Source organism: Hipposideros armiger, unplaced genomic scaffold (assembly GCF_001890085.2).
Source record: "Hipposideros armiger isolate ML-2016 unplaced genomic scaffold, ASM189008v1 scaffold_853, whole genome shotgun sequence".
NCBI lineage: Eukaryota > Metazoa > Chordata > Mammalia > Chiroptera > Hipposideridae > Hipposideros > Hipposideros armiger.
This window is the reverse complement of record NW_017732203.1, coordinates 232,449-253,277: the sequence shown is the minus strand read 5'-3', so window position 1 is coordinate 253,277 and position 20,829 is coordinate 232,449. Positions and strand designations below refer to the sequence as shown.

Genomic DNA, 20,829 nt, shown 5'->3' with positions numbered 1-20,829 from the left:
GTGTGTGATTGTGTGTGTACCAGGATCGTGGTCTCGTGGAACCAAAGAATGGAGACATGGACCAGAGAGGTAAAGCTGCAGAAAAGGACAGTTTATTAGAAGAAAAAATACATTTCAAAGAAATAGAAGCAGGCCCGAGCAGTAGAGAATGGCTCAAGGGCCATTATTAGAAGAGAAAGTACACTCCAAAGAGTTGGGAGCAGGCCGAGCAAAGGAAGCACAAAAGGCCCCAAGGATGAGTTTTTGTCATAGATGATACCTTTGGCTGTACCTCGATAAATACCTCTTTCCAGATGGAATTACAAACAACTAAGTTTCTTAAACTTGCAAAATTTCATTGCAAGTGCCACTAACTGGTTAGGATTTAAATTTTCTGATATTTTCAGCTGGCTTACAACTGGACTTGACATTCTTTTTAGGTCTGGATTACATATGGTTCTATTCATTGTTTTTCTAGTTTAATATATTTCATTGTCAAGCTGTTTGATGTTCTGTATAACCAGGTACCTAAAGCTCCTTCTGAAGACTTGAGCAATGGTTGCACGAAGGATAGAAATGATACATCAAGCCAGTGCATCCCCTTGGTGTTTGTAATCCATGATGGAAACCTTTACCCCCAATCCAAATATCTTTCTTCAATTGCCCCTAATTTTCTTGTAGTTACAAATTGAGTACCTTTATTTGTTCTTTAACTTCTCCAGAATTGTTCTAGCTGTTTTATAGGATATGATAAAGAAATTCTATTGAGATTATGCTAACTCAGCATAAACCAAACTTCAGAGAATTTGAGTTTAACAGATGGCTGGGAGACTTCTTGTAAACAAATGGCCCTAGTTATTCTATTGGCTACTGCCCAATCACAGGAGTCCCACCAAGGGACTGGAAGGACTTGGAATAGGTAGCCGAACCACTCTGCCATCCACATGGGATGGGTTGTCCTGATCAATCATCAATGCTGTCTACTGACAGGTTTTGATCAAAAGGGGGAAAGGTTAATCCTGAGTAGAAATACATCTGCCAAGAAGGGCTTCTCATGGTTAACTGGGCCCAAATTTATAACCAGACTCTAGTGGCCACTGCTGACAGAGGACTCTCACATACTCTGCATTTCAGGAAAAACCACAGACTGAGCTTTCAACCTCCTTTATTCAGCTCCTGCCATCTGCATCAACCATTATAAGGAAGTTCCTGGTTTTGTCTTTTGATCAATGAACTAAGACCTGCTCTGTCAATTATAGCTAAATTTGCATCTAAATTGACCAACCAGAACTACTCTATAATGACCAATCAGAACTGTACGTATGTGGAAACCTCATTTACATAAAATTGGACAAATTGGGATCCTGAGTGAGGACTTTCTCTATAAAATGTGGTCTTCCCTTTATCTTGGAGGAGCATGCTTTTGTTTTGGTTTCCACCTGAAGCTGCATTTCCCTGGATTGCAAACTGTTCATCTGTATAAAGTTTCTCCTTTTTCCACTCCTCTTTGGGAATTTTATATATATAAAGTCCTTCTTGGCAGATGTATTTCTACTCAAGGTTCACGTTTCCCCCTTTAGATCAAAACCTGTCAGTAGACATCATTGATGATTGATCAGGACAACTCATCCCATGTGGGTAACAGAGTGGTCTGGCTACCTGCTCCAGGTCCATCCAGTCCCTTGGTGGGACTCCTGTGGTTGGGCAGTAGCCAATAGAAAAAAAAACATATCTATATCTATATCTATATCTATATCTCTCTATATATATATATAATTTCAAAGAGAGAGAGAAAGGGGGTGATAGAGAGTATACATACAGAAAAGAGAACAAACCTTAAGTGTTCAGCTTGAAATGTTTATACATGTACCCACCATTCAAGAGTAGGGTTGACAGGAGTTTCCCTCAGACCACTTCCCAGGAAGTATCCTTACTCTACTTCATTGCCCCCCCGGCCTCTTTGGTTCCACAGGGGCTTAATAGCATCTTAAAACTTTAGCAGTAATGATAATCAAATTTCCCCTTTTCCCTCCATTAAAAAAATAACCTTTCATTTTGGAATATTTTTAGATTTGAAGATAAGTTGCAAAGGTAGTATACTTCACTCAGTTTCCCCTAATGTTAACATATAACCATGGTACAATTGTCAAAACTAAAAGTTACTAATCATTACTATTAACTAAAATAAAGACTTTCTGGGAATTTAACAATTACTTCACTAACATCCTTGTTTTTTGGTTCAGGATTTCATCCAGGACACCATATTACATGTGACAGTTTCTCAGTCTTTCCTTGATTTTCATGATCTTGATGGTTTTGAGCAGTACTGGTGAGGTATTTTGTGAAATATTTCTTAATTGACATTTGTCTTATGTTTTTCTCATGGTTAGACTGGGGCTATCAACATGTCTGATCACTGTTGATGTTAACCTTGATCTCATGGTTGAGTAGTGTTTGTCAGGTTTCTCCTCTGTAAAGTTATTTTTCCCCCTTCCCATTAGATACTCTTTTGGAGGAAGTCACTAGTCACAACCCACACTCTGGGTTGGGTGGGGTGGTTGGAGAATAATACCCTGTCTGGATACAGTATTATTACTTAAAATTCTTCTATAAGCAAGATGTATCTTTTCTTCCCATTAATGTATTTAATTATTTATTACAGCAGAATGGGCTCTACTATATTTTATACTCTGTTATAGTCCAATACTATGTAATTTATTTTGTTGCTCCAATTGTTCTAAGTTTGATCATGGGGAGCTCTTTCGGGTTGACTCCTGCGTCCTTTCACATGCCTCCATGTTTTTATTTTTTGAGCATTCCTTACTTCTGGCGCTACAGGATGCCCCAGACTCAGCTTATACTTTTCCCTGCTCCAGTACTAGTCACTCATTTCTCTAAGGAGCCCTGGCTCCTTTTATTGGAGGATGGTGTTTAGAAGTAAGAACAGGGTGCAGACAATTCCTTTTTAGTTGAAAATTAATCCCGTACTTAGGCAGGGATGAAGATGCTCAAACCCAACCCTGCCGTGCCACCTCGGACTCGCCCTGGCACTACTGCAATTCCAGGCCTGCCTGCGCAGGCTGGGCGTGCGCATGCGCACCGGGAAGGCACGCGGGACAGCGGCCAGGGTGTAGGTTCGTGGCTGGCTGAGCTGAGGACCCAGCGGCTACCTTGCGCTCCCTTTATGCTTCGGTGCGCGGAGGCTATCGCCGCCCGCGTATTCGCAGGTGAAGGTCCCGTCTAGTCCGGGCGACCCCAGACTTCCTTCGGCTGCCAGTTTCCCCGCCTCCCGCCTCCCGCCCCCCTTCCGCTTCCCTCACCCGGCATCGGCTCCCTGGGAGCCTCCCCTGGAGCTTCCCACTCTCCGCGCCCCTCAGAGGGGCCCTTCGGCCTCTCTCCTGGAGCGGGTGCCCCGCCGCCAACCTCCCCGCCCGTGTCCGTCCTTACCCCCGCCGCCTCGCAGGTGCTCCCTGCGGGCGGCGGCTTTCCCAGGCCCCGGCCTTGGGTCGCAGGATTCCGGCTCCGTTTCCGCACCTCTCTCGCCTGGCTTGCGCGCTTCTTCGGGATTCTGGAGTGGCTGAGCCGCCGTGCATCGCTTCCGGGCCCGTCTCACCCCGCTTCATTTCTCCTACTCTTGGTTTTGCAGTGTCCTTAGCTTTGTGTGCGTGGTTGTACATTATTTATAGTGAATCTTGTTTTCACGTTTGATTCTCTCACCCGAGTAGATTGGGAACTCCGGTGAAGGTCAGGGATTTTTATTTCGCGTCGGCCCAAGGTTGTTTGTTTTTGTTTGTTTGTTTTTTTAATCTTAAATGTAGCGTAATTTACGTAGAAGAGGCTTCGTAAATGAGCGAATAATAAAGTTACAGTTTTTCAGGGTCGGTGGAGGAAATGAATGAGGTGGGAAGGCCACATGGTCGAAAAAGCTAGGGGGAATGTGGTTAATTCCAAACACTTTTGACTCCTGACCCCTCAGAATCTTTGATTCTCTGACTGGGAGTCACACTGCCAGAGGGCGGAGCGCTTGTATCTAAAGGGAGGAAAGTTCCTGGGTCTCAAGTTCTTGAGGAAACTAGTGCCAGTGCCGGAAGTGACTTGTATAAAGTCACACGGGGAACTTGTGGTCTTTAATATTTATTGAACAACCTAATGACCAACATATCTTTGTATATATGCTGTGCAGTGGGAGTACCTAAGGGTCAGACTGTGAGTGGGAACGCTCCTGCTGCTGGTTCTCTGTGCCCAAGAGCGTTCCCTAGGTCCCCGAAGTTCCTAACCCTGGGCTGCTGGTTACTGATAGGAGGTAGGAATTGGGAAGAGACCCTCTGGCTGGACAGGTTGCTTGTCCGTGCTCCCCTTGTGCCTGGGATTCAGTAGTGATTTCTTTACTTGACTCCCCACTCCTCCACCCCCAATCTCTGAGGGCAGGAACGAAGCATATATTGCAGCATCATCCTTGGCACATAACAGTGTCTGGCGCATTGTAGGTGATGTTACCAAACCGGAAGAAGGTCCAGCAACTTAACTGCAGCAGAACCAAACACTGAACGCCAAGTTTTGCAGTAGAGAAGATAGAACTGTTTATTGACAGGGCAACAAGCTAGGAGAACAGGATGCTATTGCTTACAACCTGAACTCCCCATGGTTTTTAATCATGGGTCTTTAAAAGCAGAAATTGAGCATTAGAGGTCAGGGATGAAACTGATTGGTTAGTTCTGGGGCAAGCTTTTAGCAGTATTCCTTAGTCTGCTTAATTCAGTACTTGACATCATCTTGTCTGCAGTCTTCCTCACTCTGGTCAGGTGATCTAACTGGGTTGAGGAACCAAGATTCTGCACAATATCTCATGATTGTGTCTGTGATGTTATCTTTAAAGCAAAAGGTGGAAACTAAACATCTTGTGGCCATTGTTACTGTTTAACCAATCATTGCTGTTTGCTTCACTGGCTACATTTTTCTATTATCTCAAGCAAAGTATACTTGTAAACATTTTTCCTGGAGATTTACAGGCAGGCCCCCAGGATGACTGACATGCTTTCTTAATCTTTGACTATAAGCTGCATAGCAACCGAAGCAATTGCAACATTTAGTTAAAGCCTGTACCTACATCCCTATACGCTATGAGCTAATACCTAAACAACATGCTGTTAACTGTCGGTTTCACTGAAGGAGGCTGCAGAGAAACAGCTCAGAACCTGACAACAGTTCTTTACTTGCATTATATTTTTAATGGTGTGAACACATTCTGTAAATTTCCTGATAATCTCAAGGACCGAATTTATGAAGTGTGTACATCAGTGGTATAGAAAGAACAGATACCACTCTGTAGTCATTTATTATTTCTTGGGAAGATAGAGGTTTTTCTTGAGTCTCTCTAGAAGCTTTGCTATGCTTCCCAGCTTGCCATCCTACATTAATACTTGGTTTCTTTCTCCTTTCTTACTGGATATCTAAATAAGTTAAAGAATTACTTTATTAGTGTCAGTAACTACCAAAAACTGCAGAGTAACATAAACAATTTAAAATGTTACAAAAAGTGGGCTAGTTGAACCAGTCATGTCTTATTTATTGGTTGTGTATTTTCTTCTGAATTGAATCATGAGTACAGAAATTTGAACTTCTTTGCCTATTTGTCTTCTTTGTCTGTCTGCCCTTTGATGAGTGTTTATATTGGGCTTGTTATTAAGAAGTGGCCACTTGGAAGTGGCCAGTGCCACACGTGAACTGACCTCTAATGATGACGGGTTACCCAGTCCTTGTTCCCTGTGTTGTTTTGGAGTACACCTGGGACTTCTCATTGTCTTTACATCACCTTCCTCGAAGGAGTTTTTCTCTCTTTGGTAGGGAAGTAACTTTTATAGCTAAAGTACAGAGAGCAGTAGCTAGAGGAACCAGGATATTGGGAATGAGTCAGTTGTAGACTGAATTGTAGTTCTTAGAACACAATAGTAATGTAATGATAGCAGTTCTCACTTTTGAAGCATCTTCTATAGAGTTCTTTGGACATATTAACTCATTTAATTTTCACAATCATCCCATGCGGTAACTAGTAACTAGTCATAGTAAAAGGTGAAGTGGGCTTCAAGCTCAGAACCACCAGATTCCAAAGGCAGTATTCTGTTAAATTGGTCCCTTTTGGTTTCAATGCTTTTAAAATGATTTGAGTTCACATTTAAGAGAACGTGAATTATTGAATATGGTTTATATTTTTAAACTTTTTATAGGTTTTGTTGGCATGTAAGTAATGTGACTATTTTGCAACTAGTTTGCTAGCATTTTATTCTGTAGAGACCAACAGCAGGACTTAGACTTTATCTCATGAGCTTTAGTTTGTGCTTTAGCTCCTGCTTGAGAATATAAATAGTGAAATATTGAGATACGTTATGAAGAGATGTGGAATTCAGCAAGGTAAGGCAAAGAGCCATTCCTGTGCCTTCAGAGACTAATTTGGTTATGTATTCTGTGAGGGTTTTTGGTTTGATATTATTACTGCTGTTATTATTATTTTATAGGGTTTCTATGTTCAAATTTTGAGCCTTTCCTCTTGGACTGTGCCTTTTGCCCAGAGCTAGAGTCTGGGAGGTAAGAAAAGGAAGGGGACACAAAGTTTAAAAGTTAAGTAACTTGCCCAAGGTAATTTATAAGTGATTGAGCCAGGAATTGAATGCAGGCCATTTGACTCCAAAGCCTATACTCTGAAGCATTAGGATCTATGAATTTTTAAAAGCATATTATCAAAATTATACTTTATGATTTTTGGTTGCTAAAGATACACTAAATTCTCCTCCCAATTTAAAACAAAAACAAAGAACTTGCTGGAAAGTTCAAGTAGGTGGATTTCATCTAGGGTTTTTAAAATATATTTGAGAATTATTTAAATTATTGCTTACATGTTTACATTTATGAAAATAATATACACACATAGATTGAAAAGCCAAATAGTACTTTAACCTCAGAATAAAAAAAAGTCAGTCTCTTGCCCACTCCCTTTCCATTAACTAGAGACATCCACTTTTACCTCTTTTTAACAGCCTTTTTATGGTATTTTGTATTTCAAGGTATATTCCTGTTGATTTAGATGTAATCTTTGACTTCCCACCATGTATGATTTTTGCTCCCTTGTAAACACTCTTAAATGCAATCTACCAGAAACTCATTGATGCTCAGTTCCTGTTTTTCCCCAGGAGCCTCTGTCCAGCATCAATCTGGACTGGTTTCTTTTTCCAGGCCTCGTTGCACAGCAGTCTTCCTGAGACCTTCCTTCACCTGCGTCCTGGGCATTTTCTTTCTCTTGCTTCCTATTGGATGCCCTAGTTCCTCTTGGTTTATTCTCTCATTTTGGTGGAACACATCCTTCACTACGTTCTGGAAATGGTACACGGAAGGTAAATCGTTCAGCAGTGTGTAAATGTTTTTATTTTATCTACTTGATTAATAATTTGGGTATGGAATTCTGGCTTGGAAATAAATTTCTCTCAGTATTCTGAACGTAGTGATCCATTAGCTTCCAGCCCTCTTGGCAAAGATACCTAGTGCTTTTCTGATCCTTTATATGTGACCTCTTTTTTTCTCTGAGAGGTTTTTAGGTTCTATTCTTTGTCCCTAGAATTCTGAAATTTCAGTCATAACTGAGGATCTTTTTAAATTTACCCTGCTGGATACTCATCAAAGCTTGTGTGTCTAGAAATGTGCTGTCCTATTCTGGGAAGTGTTTGTGTAGTGTTTCTTCTCCACTATTTTCTCTAGTTTATTTGTGAAACACCTATAAGCAAAATATTTTCTATTCCAGGCTCATCCCCTAATTTTTTCATCTTTTGGACTTTTTTTTTTCTTTCAGAGAGATTTCCTACATCTTGAACTTTTCAACTCTTCTATTGAATTTTAAATTTTGGTTATCATTTTTAACTGAGATCTCCGAATGTTCTCATTTTAGAACATTCTGTTTTTGTTTTTTGGATACAATATTGTATCTAATTTCTCTGATAATAGTTTTTTTTTAAGTTTTCTTTTGCTCTCTGCATTGTCTCTGATTCCTGTGTTTTAGTTTTTATTTTTTTTTTTAAATTATTTTCTTTAATCTTGTTTTATCTCTAGGCTTTCCTCAAATGTCTGATGATACATACATACTATCTGTTCCCATGTAAGAGAGTTACTGAAAAAAAAACTGAAGTCTGTGTGTTTGTTTAAAGTTTACCCCTTGGGGAGCTTCCCTATAGGGTGTTAGGCAGAGACAGGATTTTTATTGAAGAACCTCCCAGTTGTCAGTATCAATGAGCCTTTCCTCTTAGGCTGTGCCTTTTGCCCAGAGCTAGAGTCTGGGAGGTAAGTAAAGGAAGAGGACAGGAAGTTTAAGACTTTCACTTATTCTGTTACTCCTCTAAGTGTGGCATCTCACTCCCACTTTGAGCTATGCCTGGGTCCCCAAGACTAGATAGAGCCTCTGTGTTTCAGCTTCTCCAGAAAGGAAACCCTCAGGATTGGGGAGGATAGTTTTCTGGATGTGTGGCGGACCTAATGACTTCTTAAAGACCTTCAAAAAATGCTGATATTTTTCCCTACTTTCAGAATTATCTCGTAACTCCAGTTTCTGAATCTTCAGTGAAGCCACAGTGTTCTGTGGCTGGAGTTGGCTTGCTGTGTTCGGCTACTTGTTAGCACCTGAAAAACAGAGAAAGCTAAATTTTATGTTAGTCACTACTTGTCCATTTACTTTAGAACTTTTACAGTGTTGTGAGTATCTCATCTGCTTTCGTTTCTAATGGCATTTTTGTTGTCTTTGTGGATTTATGCTTTGTTTTCCTCTTAACTCTCATTTTAGTTGCATTTCCAGAGGGAGGAGAATTAGTTGTTTGTGCTCCTTAAAATCCATCATTAATGTTGGAAATAGCAAAGCAGTCACCAGTATGGGTGATCTTTACATTATTGGTGTATCTTTTGTCTTGGATCCTTCTTATAATGTCACTGTTGTTTCTTTTCTCTTTGAAAGTAACTCTATTGTGAATTGCATTGTTTAGTGACAAGAAGTATGGATTTTTCCAGAAATGTGTAATAGTGCTATATAATATAGAGAGGGAAATAGAAAGATGGATGTTTAAAATCTGCCTTTTTTTGTTTTTCTCCTCTGCACACAGGTCCTAGGTCACTTCAAGGCAGGGCAGGCTAGCAGGATCCAGGACCAAGGACTGGTCCAGGCTGATGAGTAAGATACACATGTTAGGCAGTGATGTGTAAGTGTTCTGCAAGGCTGAGGGGCAAGTGGGCTGAGTGACAGTCAGAGTCCCCTGCTCCGCTGCTTTGTGGTCAGAGATCAGGAGACAGACTAGATAGAGGCAAGTTTGCTCTTGCTGCCAAGGCAGTGTGCTCCATCTGATGGTGACACCAGTCAGCAGAGGCTAATAGACAGACAAAAGACATCTCTTTCGTGGAGATAAAGAACTTTCTTTCCTGTACTCAGATTACTGCCCTCCTTGCAGGCTCTCCTAGAGGGCAAAATGCCCTGGAATATTTGTTGAATGAAAATATGATGGTATTATTTCCCTGCCTCAAATCCTTTTGAAAGTCAGTGATTATTTTAGGATGATTTAGGCTGTAAGTTGAGGAAACCAATTCAACCCAGTTTAAATAATAAAAGAAAACCTATCATTTTGCTTAACAGAAAGCCTTGGATTAGAGTGAGTTTCCCTGTTGGTTGAGTCACTGGCTCCTCCATTTCTAGTTTGCTGCCCTCAGCCTCATTCCCTCCTTGTAGAAAGCAGTGAGCAGCTTGCACACCCACTTTCTGGCTCTAGTTCCTCTGGGACTGTATGTTTCAGATCCTAAATGCATGGGAGAAAGAGGGGGAAGGATGACAAACGTGTGTCCTTTCTTGGTGAGGATGGCATGAATTGGCAAAAATTGCAAGGAGATTAAGAATCTTTAGAGTATGAGATTTTGGAGATGCTGGAATTTGGGATGACTAAAGCTTGTGGAGTGCTTTTTCTAAAGGTTTGAAGAGAAGTGAGAATTCACCCAGGCTTAGACATGGGAAAAATTAATTGAGGGAGACTCATTTGTTCTTTTGAGGTGCCTGCTTGGGTTTTTGCTCCATTCTGCTAACCTTCTAAACCTTAGTGCTTTAAAGATAATACCTAAAAATGCTAAAGTAGAAAACAAAAGTGGCCCATAATCTCAACCTCCAATTAATATCTGTTGATTTTAAAAAATAAAAGCTGTAATATATGCAGATTGTTAAAAATATTTCAGTAGTACAGAAAGGTGTAGTAGGACTGAAGTCACCGTTTCTTCTGACACGTTACAGCATTGTCTCATTTCTCTCCTCAGAGATGCACATGGTTAACAGCCTCTATGATTCCTTTGAGAAAACAGCCGTGCATGTGTCAGCAGTGTGTGCGCGTATGAGCACACACAGTTTTACTTTGTTCCTTCTTTTGGGTGGTGGGAAAAGTCATGACACATGTTTGCAAAGATGGCACTAGTTCATTTTTGGAAGTACTAAAGTCATTCGCATCTATGTTATTCCTATGTCATTTGACAGCTGACAGTTCTAGTTTCATTTTAAAACAAAATTGAGCGATTTGGTTGAGTTTCAGAGATTTTACAACAAGTTGAAGATGGAAGACCAAACTGTGCATTTTTGCCATGTTTTACTGTTTTACTTCCATAAAGGGAAGAACGCGCGTCAAGCTTGTGAAAAGTAGCATAAAGTTTATGGAGGCAATGCTCTACAAGAATGTCAGTGCCAGCGATGGTTCACGAAATTCCATGCTGGTGAGTTTGATCTCAACGATGCTCCTTGGTCAGAGAGGCTCACCGAGATTGATGACGACTAAATAAAGGCATTGATTGAGTCAAACCCCGTGTTACTCGACACGAGAGATTGTAGAAACATTGAATATCAATCACTCAAGCGTTCATGACCACCTGAAGAAGCTGGGATATGTAAGGAAGCTTGATATTTGGGTTCTGCATAAACTCAAAGAAGTTCATTTAACACCGCATATAAACATCTGCAATATGCTCATTAAACGTGAGGAAAACAATCCTTTTTTGAAGCAACTAATAACTGGTGATGAGAAGTGGATTGTTTACAACAGTGTGGTGCACAAACAGTCTTCGTCCTGACATGATGATTCGCCTCAAATGACATTGAAAGCAGACATTCATCAGAGGAAGATTATGCTCTCAGTGAGGTGGGATTTTAAAGGTGTCGTGTTTTTCAAGCTCCTACCAAGGAACCAAACAATCAATTCAAATGTGTACTGTCTGTCGGCAATTGAACAGCCTGAAGAATCCATCATCCAGAAACATCCAGAGCTTGTTAATTGTAAAGGAGTTGTGCTCCATCGCGACAATGTGAGACCACACACAAGTTTGATCACCCATCAAAAATTATTGGAACTTGGATGGGATGTGTTGCCACACCCACCATACTCTCCTGACCTTGTGCCGTCTGACTTCCACTTGTCTTGCTCTCTTCAAAACTCCTTGTGTGGGGCCGGCCGAGTGGCGCGATGTTTAAGAACTGGCTTGGGACGCCAGAGGGTCCCGGTTCGGATCCCACATATAAGGGCCAGTGACACTGCCCTCTACAGCTAAGATGCTGAACAACAGCTTAACCTGGAGCTGGGCTGCCATGAGTCTCCGGCAACGGCGTAGGCTGCAGCCCCATGGCAGTGGGTTGCCATGGGCTACTGTGTGTAGCCAGCAGCCAGCGTGAGTGGCCAGCAGCCGCAGTGAGTGGCCGTCCAGAAGCCGGCGACTGATCTGCCTCGCCCAGGAAGAGCGCAATGATGGTGCCAACTTGGGCCAGTGAAACAACGTCCTCCACAACTAGACTGAAGAACAAAAGGACAGCAACTTGTCTGTTCCCCTTCCCCCAATTTCCCAGCGCTGTTCCCATCACCCAATTCCTCAATAAAAATCTTAAAAAAAAAAGATTTAAATTAAAAAAACAAAAACAAAAACAAAAAACAAACAAACAAAAAAACTCCTTGCGTGGTATAATGTTCAATTCAGATGAGGCTGTAAGTCAGCACCTTGTTCAGTTTTTCGCAAATTAAGACAGGTCCTTCCATGAACGAGGAATTATGAAGCTCAATGAAAGATGGCAAAAGGTTATTGAACAAAATGGGCAATATATCATTGATTCATCTTGGTTCTTTATATAAATAAATGACCTTTGGAAAACATAGACAAAATACTTCATGACTTTTCTGACGACCCAATACATTTGCAGAATGACCTGTTGTATGAATGTGCTCATTAAACAGTCCTCTGTTGTGTGGTGTTTTGGTTGAGGCTAGTGTTTTGCAGTATAAGCAACGTGAATGTACATATATGTTGGTGAATCTCTGCATATATATCAATGAGGTATATTACTAATGGTGAGATATCTGAGTCAAAGTATAGGGCACTGAAATTTTTTTATAGATATTGTTAAATTTCTCCTCCCAAAAGGTTGCAGCAGTTTTTGTTCTTGCCATCATGTCTTGTCCTTTCTGGGTATCATAGTTTTTTCATTTGTGCCTTTCTGATAGGTAATATTGTTAAGTTGTGTTTTGTATCTTATCTGATTAGTTGAGTGACAAATTGAGTGTCTTATGAGGTTTTGTGCCCTTTCATGTTTCTTTTTCTGTGAACTGCCAAATGACTGCTGTTTCTGTTATATGTGAGCTTTGTAAATTAGCTCATTGCTCCCATATGGTTGTAAATGTTTTTTCTTACTCTTTTATTGGTCTTCTTGACATTTTTTGTTTGTTTTTTGGCCACTCAGACCTTTATTTTTATGGAGTTAAATTTATCAAACTTTTTCTTTACGATTCCTGGTTTTCTGCTCTAACCTGGCCACTCCACCTGCTGACACCAGTGCATACCACACAGAGCTGTGTAAAGTCAACTGGGCACACCAGGGATAAAACTGAGGCAGTGGGGCCCCAGAGCCCCAGGATACTGGGCATGTTAGGAGAAGCCACAGATCCTTGACAGAGCTAAATCTTAGTGTACTGCAGGTGCTTTATGTCTGTTGAGTGGAGTTAGACTCAGTAAGATAGGCAGAGTATTGAGGCTAAAGCCTGGAGTGGGGAGAGTGGGATTGTATTGGCCTCACTGAAGAGATACTGTATTTGATAAATGCCAGGTGGCCAGTGAGATAAAAAGGCTTTGGTCCCTTCCTCAGATGACACTGAAAGGGATGAGGATGGAGAGTTAGACCAGAGAACTGTGATTTTGTGATATAAGAAGAAATATGTTAACTTCTAAAACTCTTGGAATTTCCTGAGAGACAGAGGTGCTAGGAATAATAAACCCCTTTCAGCCATATCTGAGTTTATGCTAATGTGATGACTATTGGTGGGCCCCTAGATAACTTCAGGATGTGGCTGGTTACCAGAGGAATCAACTTTGTAATTAGAAAGTTAGAACTTTCAGCCCCATCCCTAGACCTCCAGGGAGGGGACCAGAGGTTGGAGACTGAGTTTATTCACTAGTGGCCAGTGATGTAGTCAGTCATGCCCACCTAATGGAACTTTCTTAACAACACTTGAATGGCAGGGCTCCAGGAGCTTCTGTGTTAATGATCATGCAGGGTGCTGGGCAGGTGATGCCCTGGAGAGAGCATGATAGCTCTGCGCTCTTCCCCTACACTTTTCCCTGTTCATCTCTTCCGTTTGGCTATTCCTGAGTGGTATCCTTTATAATAAACAGGTAACAGTAAGTAAAGTGCTTTCCTGAATTCTGTGATCCATTCTAACAAATTACTGAATCTGAGGAGAAGTGCTTGTGGGAACCCCCAATTTACAGGTCAGAATGATAGGCGGCCCGGACTTATATTTGAAGCAGGAGCACTCTTGTGGATCTGAGCCCTTAACCTGTGGGGTCTGATGCTAACTCCAAGTAGTTAGGGTCAGAATCGAATTAAATCAGTAGAAATCTAGTTGGTGTCCTGAGAGTTGGGGAATTGGTTGTTGGTGTGGAAAAAGTCCACCCATTTGGTGTCAGAAGTGTTATGAATTAAAAGTAGCTCAAAAGGGCCATTCTCCTTTCTGGGTATAATTTTGAACCTGCCTGTTTCTTTTGCTATAGGTGAAAAAATGGTGGTTGTGAAGAGTGGATGGCTGCTGCGACAGAGTAAGTACTGACACGAGCCCCTTGTTCTGGGTTTACTGTTGCTTTAGGGCACATCTATATTTCTGTTGCTGAAACAGGTCTATTTAAAAACAAATAACAAAGTCTTACTAATGTTGTTACCCTGGATTTCCTTTTGGGAGTTTTGAGAGCTCTATGAGCTGTTTTTCTGCACACATGGAGCTCCTTATTGGCTGCTGCATTGACAGGAGCCAGGGAACAGTGGTTTTCCTGCTGGTTTCTCTTCTCTCACTAGCAGGCTTTATTATTAATGGCTGACCTGAGGCTCTGCTTGACTCTCCCCAAGCTGTTTTGATAAATTAGCCTGGAGGTATTGCTTTTTTTGTGGGAAATACCTGTTGTACCTGGGGATTGAATAGTGACTGAGAGCCTGGAATACTGGCGTCTTTGATTATAAGGCTAAAGATTTAACCTGAGGGTATACATTTATCTAAAAGTATACCTTTGGTACTGTAGTAGGGGATATGTTCCAAGACCCCAAAGTTGATGCCTGAAGCCACAGACAGTAGCGAACCATATATATATATATATAGTATGTGTTTTTCCTATACATACACACTTTATGGTTTCTCTTTGGCACCTCTAACTTGCCAGCATCACTACTGTTGTGCTTGGGATCATTGCTAAGTAAAATAAGGGCCATTTGAACACAAGCACTGCGATACCATGACAGTTGATCTGATAACCAAGACCTCTGCTAGGTGACTAGTGGGTGGGTGGAGGGTATCTACAGCTTTGATGTACTGGATAAAGGGATGATTCACGACTCAGGTGGACAGGGCTAGATGGTGCAAGATATTTTTTTGAAGATTTTATTGGGGAATTGTGGGAGGGGAACAGCGTTGGGGAATTGGGGAAGAGGAACAGACAAGTTGCTGTCATTTTTTGTTTTTCATTCTAGTTGTGGAGGACATTGCTTCACTGGTCCATGTTGGTATTGTGATCATTGCACTCTTCCCGGCTGAGGCAGTCAGTCACCAGCCATTGGACGGCCGCTCACACTGGCTCACAGCAGCTCATGCCGACTGCTGGCCGCTCACGCTGGCTGCCGGCTACTCACGGTAGCTCAGGGCAGCCCACTGCAGCCCTACTATAGCCTATGCGGTCGCCGGCAACTCATGGCAACCCAGCTCCAGGTTGAGCTGTTGTTCACCATCTTAGCTGTAGAGGGCAGTGTCACTGGCCCTCATGTGGGATCCAAACCAGCGGCCCTGCTGCTCAGAGCTCACACTCCCAAGCCAACTCTTAACCAACTGAGCTACTCGGCCGGCCCTGGTGCAAGATTTTATTACTCTCCTCAGAACAACATGCATTTTAAAACTTATGAATTGTTTTTTTCTGGAACTTTTCATTTAATATTTTCAGACCACAGTTAACTGAAACCATGGGAAGCAAAAGCACAGATAAGGAGGAACTTCTGTACTGTTTATTATTCAGATATGAATTCATATGTAGACTATCAGTGAAAAATAGATTGCATACCTTAGTTTATAAAAACTATTGCTTGTGAAGCTTCTTTGTGTTCCTGTTAAACAGATTTTACATGTATTATGTAATTATCATAATGGCTCTGTGAAGTAGGTGGCATTGTCCCAGTTTCCAGATGAAGAAATTAAGGTTCAGTGATATCAGGTAACTTGTCCAAGTGTTAACTATGGGTGAGAAACCTACGTTCAAACTGAGGATTGTCTCATTTCAGCGTTGACCCCATTTTTCCCAGGAGACAAGCCTTCAGCCTGTCCATTCTGTTACTAGTTTCACATTCCCAGACTTAGAGCTGAGCCAAGTGTCCTTTCAAGGTCTGTGACATTTCAAGCCTTGTGTTCTAAGACTAGATAGAGTTGTGCTAATGTTAGCTTTTACAACATTACAAAAGAAAGTCCTGGCATATTGGAGTCTAGCCCCATGTTTATGTAAGTTTCCTTGTCCTGGGTTTTGTGATTCCAACCTGCCCCCAAATGGTCAGGGGACATGGAGCACCTTGCTTAGTCCTTGAAGATGTGCCTTCCTATCCCAGCCCTTTGGATGTCCTCTGGGCTCTCCCTTAGGCTCTGCTGTACCTCTCCTCTATCCACCATAACTCAATTTAGTGCTGTCAACATGCAATAAACAGTGACTCTCTTGACAATTTTATGCTCCCCATCAGTGCCTGTTATGACAATATATACAAAATAGATGTCCTTTAAATTATACAAACTTTTCTAATGTCCTGGTCTATGGCTATCTCAAAAGTGTGTATTCAGAAGACTTATTCTACTTCCCCATCTCCCGATTTCTAGGTTGATTTTCCTTCTTTGCTAAAAGCAGAAGTTTTAATTACAATAAAGTAAAATGAGGCAAAGTGTATTATACTCATTGAGTTGCAGAGCAGCAGAGATAACACATGTGGTTATATGTATGCAAAACTGTCTCCAGGACTCCTTTTCCTGCCATTGCCACACAGACTCTTATTTTTTTTTTATTGTTAGTTTCAGGTGTACAGAACAATGCAATAGTTATCCTTTTCACCCTTCGCACAGAAACAACCCTCCTCCCCCATCTACTTCCCTCCCACCCCCGATATCATGCTTACCTATTACAAGTCCATTGACTCCATTCCCACACTCTACTCCATCTCCCGTGACTATATGTATATATAATTATAGTTGACATACATTATTATTCAACATCAGCTTCAGAAATACAGTGCGGGGGCTGGCCAAGTGGCACGTTGGTTAAGAGCTGGCTTGGGATGCCAGAGGGCCCCAGTTCGGATCCCACATATGAGGGCCAGTGACACTGCCCTCTACAGCTAAGATGCTGAACAACAGCTCAACCTGGAGCTGGGCTGCCATGAGTCACCGGCAACGGCGTAGGCTGCAGCCCCTGCTGCAGTGGGTTGCCATAGGCTACCATGTGTAGCCAGCAGCCGCAGTGAGCAGCCGTACAGAAGCCGGTGACTGATCTGCCTCGTCCGGGAAAAGCGCAATGATGGTGCCAATTTGGGCCAGTGAAGCAATGTCCTCCACAACTAGGCTGAAGAACAAAAGGACAGCAACTTGTCTGTTCCCCTTCCCCCAATTTCCCAGTGCTGTTCCCATCCCCCAATTCCCCAATAAAAATCTTTAAAAAAAAAAAAAGAAAGAAATACAGTGTGGTGGTCAGGCCTCTACACCAACTATGAAGTGGTCTCCCTAACAAGACATGAGTCCATCTGGCCCCTTAGAAAATATTTACAACATTATTGATTATATTCCCCAGACTGTCTTTTCTATCCTTAAGGCCATATTTTAGTTACCAATTTGTATTGTCTCATCCCTTCCCCTTCTCCTTCATCCCCACCCCCTCCCAACTAGCAACCCTCAGTTTTTCCTCTGTGTCTCTGAGACTATTTCTGTTTACATTTGTCATTTATTCAGTTTTTTAGAATCCACGTATTAGTGAGATCATGTGGTATTTGTCTTTCTCTGACTGACTTATTTCACTTAGCATAATGTTCTCTAGTTCTATCCATATTGTTGCAAATGGTACTATTTCCTTCTTCTTTATAGCTGAGTAATACTCCATTGAGTAAATGTACCATATTTTCTTAATCCAGTCGTCTACCGATTGGCATTGCAGTTGTTTCCAAGTCTTAGCTATTGTGAATAGTGCCGCAATGAACATAGGGGTGCATATATTTTTTCGGATTAATGTCTTGGGCTTTTTTTGGATAAATACCTAAAAGAGGAATTGCTGGGTCATAAGGTAGTTTCATTTCCAGTTTTTTGAGCTACCTCCATATTGATTTCCATAATGGCCACATAGACTCTTAGAACCTAGTATCTGGACTCTGGAAGACAGCCCGATTTGGGAATTTGCAGTCAAGGCTTTGACGGCAGCTGATATACTTGGTTAGAACTCCCCATATCTGTTTTTCCACCTATCTGTTCTCAGGTAGCTCTATTTGGTAGTTTCTGCGCAGCTCGGGTGCTGCCAATCAAATGGCTGTTTGGTATCACTTATAGTATTTATCAGTTTGGGCAAATGCTGTGCATGTCCCTCAGCAAAGAGGGTGCCTGACAGTGGTAAAAGAAATCCGGAAGGCTGATATGTGGCATGTTTGGTTAACACCAGTAGTGGATGTGGGAGCGTAAGGAGAGGTGCATGGGATGGGCTTTGTGTATGTCAGTCACGAACATGGTAGGAGCTATAGGAACAAAGGATGCAGTAGGTCGTATGTGGGTGTGACAAGTTGCAGGGATGACCTGGAGCAAAAACTGGCCTTTTAGTTTTCCCTTTTGGCTGGCAAGTAAATTAGAGTTTATGAAGTTAAATGCCTAGTCCAGGATTACAAATGAAAGGATGAATTCGCTCAGACTGCTAGAGACATGACGGATGCCCTGGGTCTGGGGTCAGTTTCCTGGCTGTGGTGTGTTCATTGTCTGAGCCTGCCTCTGCTCTGCATCAGACAGGGAAATCTTCCCATGCTTTTGGCTTTGAGGTGAATGTTAGAGAAGAGTATATGTGAGAGCTCTTCAAGAAAAAGAGAAAAAAGTATTTTTCTAAGAGAGGATAGGTATTACTGTTATTTGTGTATAGAGACTCTGCTGATCAATCTAGCAAAGTTAGATACTGCTGGGAAAGTATACGTACGTACTCAATGAAGAAAAATGCTAGACATGTTTCATTAACTCAAAACTAAGGTTTTATTGAACCTTTTTTTTTTTTACTTTTGGGACTTGTAAGTTGGTAATGTTCTCAGTATCCCCAGTGTATGCTGCGTGCAGCTCTGGTACAGCACGCGTGTTCTTGCCATTGGGTCTGCTTTCACTTCCTTTTTGATGGACTTCTCTGGACAGTTATATCCAGGTATATTTATGGGCTAGAGGAAGCTTTTCTTTGTCTGTTATGTGTGATTTAGAGGACAAAGTCCTTGCTCTTTCAGCTCAAAGCCAACTTTTCTCATTTTTTTTCAGGTACTATTTTGAAGCGCTGGAAGAAGAATTGGTTTGACCTGTGGTCAGATGGTCACTTGATCTATTATGATGACCAAACTCGGCAGAGTGTTGAGGATAAGGTCCACATGCCAGTGGACTGCATCAACATCCATACAGGTCACGAATGTCGGGGTAAGCGGGTCTGCCTTGGTTAGCTTCTGTCACTGCCTTTCCCCATTCTTGATGGGAGTTGATTCCTCTACCTCCCCCATTCTGCTTCGACTAACAGACCACAGAAGGGTTTCATCTGGGAAGAGGTAACCAAGTGGGGATCCAGACACTTAGATCATGAACCACATGGTTAGAGCAAATTAACTTTCTCATCTCAATAGACACTCAGGTCCACATTCCTTCCTGTCTCATGGAGAAGGTGGTGGAGAACTAAGGAACCAGAGTGCTAGAAACCCCAAGAAGGATGGAGCCTCCCAGCAAATACTGGCATCTTACTCATGACAACTCCAGTCAATTTCTAAAAATCTGTGATATCTTGGTTTCTTGGAATTATCCCTAATATTCATTTTTTTTTAAACTGGGTGCGTCTTATACAGTGGTTGTAGACTTTTATTTATTTATTTATTTTTAAAGATTTTTATTGGGGAATTAGGGGGTGGGAACAGCGCTGGGGAATTGGGGGAAGGGGAACAGACAAGTTGCTGTCCTTTTGTTCTTCAGTCTAGTTGTGGAGGATGTTGCTTCACTGGCCCATGTTGGTATTATCATTGTGCTCTTCCCAGGTGAGGCAGATCAATCGCCGGCTTCTGGACGGCCGCTCACAGCGGCTGCTGGCCACTCACGCTGGCTGCTGGCTACTCACTGTACCCCATGGCAACCCACTGCAGCAGGGGCTGCAGCCTAAGCTGTCGCTGGCGACTCAGCATCCCAGCTCCAGGTTGAGCTGTTGTTCAGCATCTTAGCTGTAGAGGGCAGTGTCAACTGGCCCTCATATATGGGATCCGAACCAGGGCCCTCTGGCATCCCAAGCCAGCTCTTAACCAACGCACAACTCGGCCAGCCCCCTAATATTCATTTTAAAGGAATAGATTTTTAACAAGCATAGACTTTTTTATTTCTAATTAATAGCATATGTAGACTTCCCCGTTTTTTGTTTGTTTGTTTGTTTAATTGGGGAATTGGGGGAGGGGAACAGTGTTTGGGAATTGGGGAGGGGGACTAGCCAAGTTGTTGTTCTTCAATCTTAGATGTGGAGGGCTCCAGTCGCCATCTGGTTGCTCGTCGGCAGCACATGGCCTCTAAGCTCAAAGTGCTGTGTTACAATCTTAGTTGCAGGTGGGCATAGCCACCATCCCATGTGGGAGTCAAACCAGCAGCCTTGTTGTTAAGAGTGCACACTTTATCCACTGAGCCATCCAGTTGGCTGCTCAGCTCAAGGTGCTGAGTTCGGTCTTAGTTGCGGGCGTGCACAGCCCACCATCGAACAGGCAATCTTATTGTTAGGAGCATGGGCTCTCACCAGCTGAGCCATCCTGCCACCTGTTGGCAGCTCAGCAGCAGCTCAGCTCAAGCACAGCATCACTGGCCCATGTGGGAATTGAACCTGTGGCCCTGTTGCTCAGAGCTCACGCTCTTAGGCTAACTCTTAACCAACTGAGCCACTTGGCCGGCCCCCCTGTTTATTTTATTAGTTCTGTTGCTATTTGGAATAAAGAGTCTGGTGTAGTAAATGTTGGTATTTGTAACATGCTGCCCCTACATATTAGTTTGTGAAATACTAGTCTCCATGGACCTACCT

At 42.3% G+C, this 20,829-nt stretch overlaps 1 protein-coding gene across 9 annotated transcripts in view; it reads left to right on the top strand.

Annotated features, from left to right (window-relative positions):
* Positions 1-3,085: 3,085 nt before the first annotated feature.
* Positions 3,086-20,829, top strand: part of PLEKHB2 (pleckstrin homology domain containing B2) — a 58,519-nt gene continuing 40,775 nt past the window's right edge. Inside the window, exons 1-3 of one of the 9 annotated variants that reach the window (XM_019629417.1) lie at positions 3,086-3,206; positions 14,059-14,103; positions 19,059-19,211. In XM_019629417.1, coding sequence (XP_019484962.1) covers positions 3,164-3,206; positions 14,059-14,103; positions 19,059-19,211 — 241 coding nt within the window. In that variant the 5' untranslated portion in view covers positions 3,086-3,163. Of the gene's footprint in view, positions 3,207-3,309; positions 3,641-7,178; positions 7,365-14,058; positions 14,104-19,058; positions 19,212-20,829 lie in introns of those variants that run through there. The other 8 variants (XM_019629419.1, XM_019629415.1, XM_019629416.1 and 5 more) reach the window with 8 other exon arrangements.